At 36.6% G+C, this 7,734-nt stretch overlaps 1 protein-coding gene across 1 annotated transcript in view; it reads left to right on the top strand.

The window, feature by feature from the left end:
- FAM13A (family with sequence similarity 13, member A) overlaps window positions 1–7,734 on the top strand; it is a 460,082-nt gene that overhangs the window by 98,033 nt on the left and 354,315 nt on the right. The window contains exon 6 of the mRNA XM_006867777.1: window positions 5,270–5,436. Coding sequence (XP_006867839.1) covers window positions 5,270–5,436 — 167 coding nt within the window. The remainder of the gene's footprint in view (window positions 1–5,269; window positions 5,437–7,734) is intronic.

The following is a 7,734-nucleotide window of genomic DNA, read 5'->3' as shown; positions in this document are numbered from 1 at the left end:
GTAGAAATGGTTGAATTGGCAACAGTGTATTTTCAACACAATAAAGGAAAAAATACAACGATGTAATTCATAAGCATGAATTTTATATAAAGGATCAATCTTACTTGTAGATGGACCTTTGAACATGAATGGTAAATATCCCTTGCATTTATTTCAATATGTTTCTTTTCTAAGCATTTTAAGTCTTTTGAAAGACTTTGCCACATCTTAACATCTCTGCTTTTTTTTAAAAAAAAAATCATGTAGGAATAGAAGAGATTACTGAAGAAGGAGAGAATGCAAGTAGAATAAGAAAGAAGAATCAAATACTTCTCACTAGCCCTGTAACTCTTGTTACGTTTCTATATGAGTCTATTGGTCACTTTTATTAATTTTTAAAAATCGACATCATTCTCCCAGCCACTTCCATGAAATTCTCTATTTCTGTTAGTCTCATATTAAGGGAGAAGTAACATCTCCCCTTGCCCTCAGTAATCCTCAAGTTAAAAGTCATTGTCTGGTTCTGTTGACTATATTTTTCAAATCCTAAAACTTCATCCTGCTCCAGACTCTCCAGACTTTGTTTCCTTTTCCTCTGAATTTTACAATATCAATTTGATTCTCTATCTTAAACACTTTCCTCTCTGGTCCATAATAAATATGTAGCAGTATTTAGCACATATAGCATTTAAAATTTTTAAAAAGCACCTTCATATCCAGTATCTAATTGAATTCTCCCTAAATGATTTATTTCCCTTCTACTGATGAGGAAACTGGCAATGAGAGGCTGTCAATTTCCCAACATCATATAACTAATAAGTGGGAGAGGTCTACTCTAGAATCTCTGACTTCACATTCTGTGCTGCTGCAACCATCTCTGTCTTTTACAAAATGGATACTACTCTACCTAAGGTGCAACCTCTGCCCTGTTACTTCTCTGATCAACAGAGATATTGCCTAGGAAGAAGTTTCATCCTGGCAAGCAATACCTTTTCCATTCTGACTCCAGCTTCGATGTGCTAAGTTTCAATCTTGAGCCTTATGGTCCAAGAAAACTGCCCCTTTATGTCCTCATTTACCTGCTTTGTTCACACCTTTCTTTCAGAAGCTCTCATTCTACGTGAATCTTTCTACCCATCTATTGGGTAGCCATTTTCTACAGACAGTGGTTTCCCAGCATCCTCGAGAAAGGTTCTGATAATTTCTATCCATGAACTCTCCAGCCAGTAATGGAAAACAATCTAGGGTCTGAAATGAAAAGACCTGGGTGAAGTCTCATCTAAAAATGGTGACACTTGGATACGTAACTTAAGTTTTTCTGATCCACAGTTTCTTTCCACCATTCGCCTATCAGTTTGTCATACTGTGGATACTTACATATTGCTGTGATTCTGGAAGCTATGCCACTGGTATTTAAATACTATGAGGGTCACTCATAGTGATGGACAGATTTCAGATGATCTTTCAGACTAAGACAGAATTTTTAGTCACTACTTAAGAATATTTAGTCACTGAAAAGCTTATAACAAATAGTAGAACACTGTCAGATAGCACCAGAATATTGAATATTGAAACATGATGAAGAGCACCAGGATATTGTCAGATATAGTGCCGTAAGATGAGCCCCTCTAGTTGGACAGCACTCAAAATATGACTGGGGAAGAGCTGTCTCCTCAAAGTAGAGTTGAACATTGTGATGTGAATGGAGTAAAGCTTTTGGGACCTTCATTTGCTGATGTGGCAAAATTCAAAATAAGGAGAAATGGTTGCAAACATCCATTACTAATTGAGACATAGAATGTATGACATATAAATCTAGGAAAATTAGAAGTTGTCAAAAATGAAATGGAGTGCATAAACATTGATATCCTAGGCATTTGTGAGTTGAAATGGACTGATATTGACCATTTTGAATCTGACAATCACATGGTTTTCTGTTCTGAGAATGATAGATTCAAGAGGAATGGCATCACATTCATTATGAAAAGGAACATTTGAAGACCTATCTTGAAGCACAATGCTGTCTGTGACAGGATAATATCCATCCGCCTTCAAGGAAAACCAGTTAATACTACCATTATTCAAATGTATACACCAAGCATTAAAGCCAGTGATGATGCAATTGAAGAATTCTACCAACTTCCTCAGTCTGAAACTGATCAAACATGCAATCAAGATGTATTGATAATTACTGGTGATTGGAATGCGAAAATTGGAAAGAAAAATTTAAAAAGAGGAAAATCTGGCCTTGGTGACAGAAACAGTGCTGGAGACACATGATAGAATTTTGCAAGACGAATAACTTCTTCATTGCAAATACCTTTTTTAAGCAACATAAATGATGGCTATACACATGGACCTCACCAGATAGAATACATAGAAATCCAATTGAATACATCTGTGAAAAGAGATGGTGGAAAAATTTCATATCATCAGCTAAAACAAGGTCAGGGGCAGACTGTGGAGTAGACTATCAGTTGCCTATATGCAAGTTCAGTCTGAAGCTGAAGAAAATTAAAACAAGTCCATGACAGCCAAAATAAGACTTTCAACATATCCCACCTGAATTTATAGACCATCTCAAGAACAGATCTGATGCATTAGACACTAATCACCAAAGACCTGAAGAGTTGTGAGATGACATCAAGAACATCATATAGAAAGAAAGCAAAAGATCATTAAGAAGACAAAGAAGAAGAAAATGATCCAAATGGATTTCAGAATAGATTCTGAATCTTGCTTTCCAGTGCAGAGATGCTAAAGCAAATGATGGAAGAAATGAGAAGCTAAAAGAGCTGAATAGAAAATTTCAAAAGTCTGCTCGAAAAGTCAAAAATTATAGTGAAATGTGCAAAGACCTGGATTTAGTAAACCAAAGGGAAGAACACGCTCAGCGTTTCTCAAGCTGAGGGAACTGAATAAAAAATCCATGTCTTGACTTGAAATTGCTAAGGATTCTATGGGCAAAATATTTCATGACGTAGAAAGCATCACAAAAAGGTGGAATTACTTTACCAAAAATAAATGGTCGATGTTTAACTATTTCAAGAGGTAGCATATGATCAAATGCCAATGCTACTGAAGGAAGAACTGCAAGGTGTACTGAAGGCTTTGACAAAGAACAAGGCTCTGGGAATTGATGTACTATAAATCAAAATCTTTCAACAAACTGATGTGGCACTGGAGGAACACTCACTCATCTATGCCAAGAAATTTGAAAGACAGCTACCTGTACTTGTTCCCATTCCAAAGAGAGAGGATCCAACAGAATGGAGAAATAATTAGACAACGTCATTAATATCGCACGAAAGTACAATTTTGCTAAAGATAATTCAAAAATGGCTGCAACAGTACATTGAAGGAGAACTTCCAGAGGTTCAAGCCAGATTCAGAAAAAGCTGTGGAACGGGGATATCGTTGCTGACATCAGATGGATCTTGACTGGAGGCACAGAATACCAGAAAGATGTTTACCTGTTCTTTATTGACTATTCAAAGACTTTCAATTGTTTCGATCATGACAAGCTATGTATGACATTGCAGAAAATGACTATTCTGGATCATTTCATTGTGCTCATAAGGAACCTGTGCATAGACCAATGAGCAGTTGTTTGAACAGAACAAGGGAACACTGAGTGGTTTAAAATTAGGAAAGGTGTGTGACAGGGTTGTACTTTTTTCACCAAATTTATTCAATCTATGCTGAGTAAATAATTCAAAAAGCTGGGCTATATAAAGAAGAATGTGGCATCAGGATTGGAGAAAGACTCATTAACAACCTGTGACATACAGATGATACTGCCTTCCTTGTTGAAAGTGAAGAAGACTTAAACTAACTACTGATGAAGATCAAAGACCACAGACTTCAGCATGGGTTGCACCTCAGTGTGAAGAAAACAAGAACCCTCACAACTGGACCAATAAATAACATTAAGATAAATGGAGAAAAGATTGAAGTTGTCAAAGACTTCATTTTGTTCAACCAACCATTAATACTTATGGAAGCTGCAGTCAAGATACCAAATGATATATTGCATTAGGCAAATCTGCTGCACAAGAACTCTGTAAAGTGTTCAAGAACAAAGGTGTCAGTTTGAGGACTAAGACTTGACCCAAGCCTGGATATTTTCTATAACCTTATATGCATGTGAACATTGGACAGTGAATAAAGATGACCATAGAAGAATTGATGCATTTGAGTTATGTTGTTGGAAGAGAATATTAAAATACCATGGATTGCCAAAAGATCAAACAAATCTGTATCAGAAGCAGTACAGCAGGAATGCTCCTTAGATAGGCAGACTTCATCTCTTATACTTCAGACATAATGTCAGGAGTGACCAGTCTGTAGAGAAACATATCATCGTGAATTGGAGGTTCAGTGAAAGACAGGAAGACCTCCAATGAGATGGACTGGCAGAGTGGCAGCAGCAGTATGTTCAAACATAGCGATGATTTTATGGTTGGCACAGGACTGAGCAGTATTTCGTTGTGTTGTGAATAAGGTCGCTAAGACTCCTTGGCACCTAACAGCCACAACAGTTTCCTGATATTTAATATAGAAATGATGAAAAGTAATTCAGAGGTTTTTGTAAGGATAAAATCATATGAGCTAATGTGGAAATTTTGGATCTTTAAATGTTAGTAACTATCATCACTAATAACTTATTGGATTCAGTCATATGACCTTTATATTGCTGACATCATTTAAGTTCTTCACACATATCTCATGCTCTCTTAGTTAAAAATGTATGTTGCTTTGATGGAAGTGACTAGTTATTCATTTTTATGATGCTAGCAGTGCCATTAGTGTCATGGGCTTTTTTGTTAATAAATGAATAAATAAACGAGAATACAGAAGTACAGTATTGATTTAAGAACTTGATTCTTTTAAGAATTTGATTCTTAAAGGGGGGGGAGCAATAATTTAGCACTTATATCTTGAAGTTTAGCTAACCATTTTTTCGGATAAGGTGAAATGATCTGGAGTATGAAGTAAGAAGTTTTAAAAAGACTAAGGTGGGAATAAAAGGGGAAGATTGGGTAATAACCTTCAAAATTCTTTGGGACATTTTTAAGTCACCGATTCCTGAGCTGTTATAAGTGTATATATTCCTGCAAGCACGTAGTGCAGAAAAATGATTTAGGACACCTGTCCACTGTACTAAATGGGAATCAAAATGTTTCTTTACAGAATAGATCATTTTTGTATTTTCTCTACAAAGCTTGATTCTAGGTCAAGGTCATATGAATATATGAAAGCTGTTTTGTTTTTGTTTTTTTCCAATCAGTCTTACCTTGCGATTGCTCTCAGTATTCTTATACTGAGGATTATCCTCAGGATTATTGAAGGAGAGGGTGCAATTAGAACAGAAAAAGAAGATATTAGGAAACAAGTGTCATCCCTTTACTCCACGTCTTTAGAATTTAAGTGGTACAAAGGCGAGACTCTAGAAGGGTATTTTCTGAATGAGGAGACCTGAGGAAAAGAATTTATTTACTAGGTTATGACCTTTGTTTTTAAGTCAGTGATGTGTCAGAGTGGAATGGAATTTTAATAACTAGGGTATTTAAGGACCTGATGCTAGTGTTTTTTATCAAAGAGAATGCACAATCAGTTATTATTTATCTTCCTTGGCCATTGAACCCAGAGGTTTTATCTAATATTCCTGCCTCTAGTCAACACACCTTCAGCCAGCAAGCACTTATTAGGTTCTGGTTACTATGGCTGGTTCTCTGTGGAAAAGAATAAATAGCAAAAGCAAAAATAACAGTGGATTGTTATCATGAGAGTAAATAGAGACAAACACCTCCATATCTCTGTCACTAATCCCATCCATTTTGTAGCACTCAGTACTGTTTAGGGTTGTGATATCAGAAAAGACATGCATGAAGTACCTGGCATAAATCTTCTGCTAACAAGCCAAAGGGTTTCTTTTGACCACCTTACCCATTATTCACCTGATACCCACAGTTAGCCAACTGTTGATCAAAATTTGGTGCATTTGTTTTTGCTAAAATTATGATGCTTGTTCTACTGATATTTCTTCACATTGTTCTGTCACTCCTCTCTTGATGTGTTTCAAGTCAGATGGAAATGCCTCTCATTTCTATGACAACCAAAGATAAGGCTTATTCTCTAGACTTTATCCCTCAAAGGACTTTATCAGTTAGATAAATATGAAGACCCCTGACAAGTTCATAGCTGACTGTAAGCTAGTTAAAATATTGAACAAAGAACTTACTAAAAAAATCTCTAATTACAAATCAAGGAATTCATTTTACTCCTTCTAAATTGGAGATGGTCCCATATGAAATACTAAAGTTATTGAGAAAAGCCCATGAAGGAATCACTTATGAATAAGATTATGGAGAGAATTGAGATATTTCATTCACTGACAGTTGTACTGAACAAATCCTATGCCATAGACACAATGGTATTGTTGCCATTACATTGATTCCAACTTATGATGACCCCATACTTGAAAGAATAGAACTGCTCCGTAGGGTTTTCAAGGCTATGACCAAATATACAGTGGATGACTGGAAAGACATCTTCCCTGGCCTCAATGAACTTAGTTTTTATGGAGGGAAATAGATAAAAACACTATACAAATAAATCGCAATAATTTAAAAAACAGTCACAGGTGATATTTACTGAGTGTTATTTAGGTGTCAGGCACTGTTCTAAATATTAAATGTGCTAACTCATTTAAACCTCACAACAACTATAAGAGTTATTGTTAGGTGTAGTAGAGTCCATTACGACAACAGAACAAAACACAACCCAGTCCTGCCCCTTCTTCACAGTTACTATGTTTGACCCTTGTTGCTGCCACTGTGTCAATCCATCTCCCTGAGCGTCTTCTTTTTCTATGATCTGTCTTCATTTTCCTTTCTCTAGGGACTGGTCCCTCAAGACAACATGCTCAAAGTATTAGATATGAAGTCTCACCATCTTCAGTTCTGAAGATCGTTTTGGTTTTACTCCTTCCAAGACTGATTTGTTTGTTTTTCTGGCAGTCCATGATATTTTCAATATTACTCACCAACACCATAATTCAAATGCGTAGATTCTTCTACAGTCATCTTTATTCATTGTCCAACTTTCACATGCATATGAGGCAATTGGAAATACCATGGGTTAAGTCAGGTGTATCTTAGTCTTCAAAATGATATATTTGCTCCTTAGCACTTTATGAAGAGTGCTTTTTCAGCAGATTTGACCCGTGCAATATATCTTTTGATTTCTGGACTGCTGCTTCCATGAGTGTTGATTATGGATCCAAGCAAAATGAAGTCTTTGACAACTTCAATCTTTTCACCATTTATATATTGTTCTTGTTGTTGTCATGTGCCATCGAGTTGGAACCGACTCATAGTAACCCCATGTACAGCAGAACGAAACAATGTCCGATCCCGGGCCAACCTCACTACCACCGCCACACTTGATGCCATCAATGCTGCCACCTGCCCAATCCATCTCGTTGGGGGTCTTCCTCTTTTTCTCCGACCCTCCATCTTACCCAGCATGACATCCTTCTCTAGCGACTGGTCCCTCCTGACAATATGTCCAAAGTATGAGAGACGAAGTTTAGCCATCTTGGCCTCAAGGAACTCTCTGGCTGCACTTCTTCCAAAACAGATCTACTGATTCTTTTGGCAGCCCATGGCACTTTTAGTATTTTCCTCAATTCTTCTACGATCTTCCTTATTCATAGTCCAGGTTTCGCATCCATATGAGGTTATTGAAAAT

The sequence above is a fragment of the Chrysochloris asiatica genome, unplaced genomic scaffold (assembly GCF_000296735.1).
Source record: "Chrysochloris asiatica unplaced genomic scaffold, ChrAsi1.0 scaffold00109, whole genome shotgun sequence".
Classification (NCBI taxonomy): domain Eukaryota; kingdom Metazoa; phylum Chordata; class Mammalia; order Afrosoricida; family Chrysochloridae; genus Chrysochloris; species Chrysochloris asiatica.
This window is presented reverse-complemented; position numbering and strand designations above follow the sequence as displayed.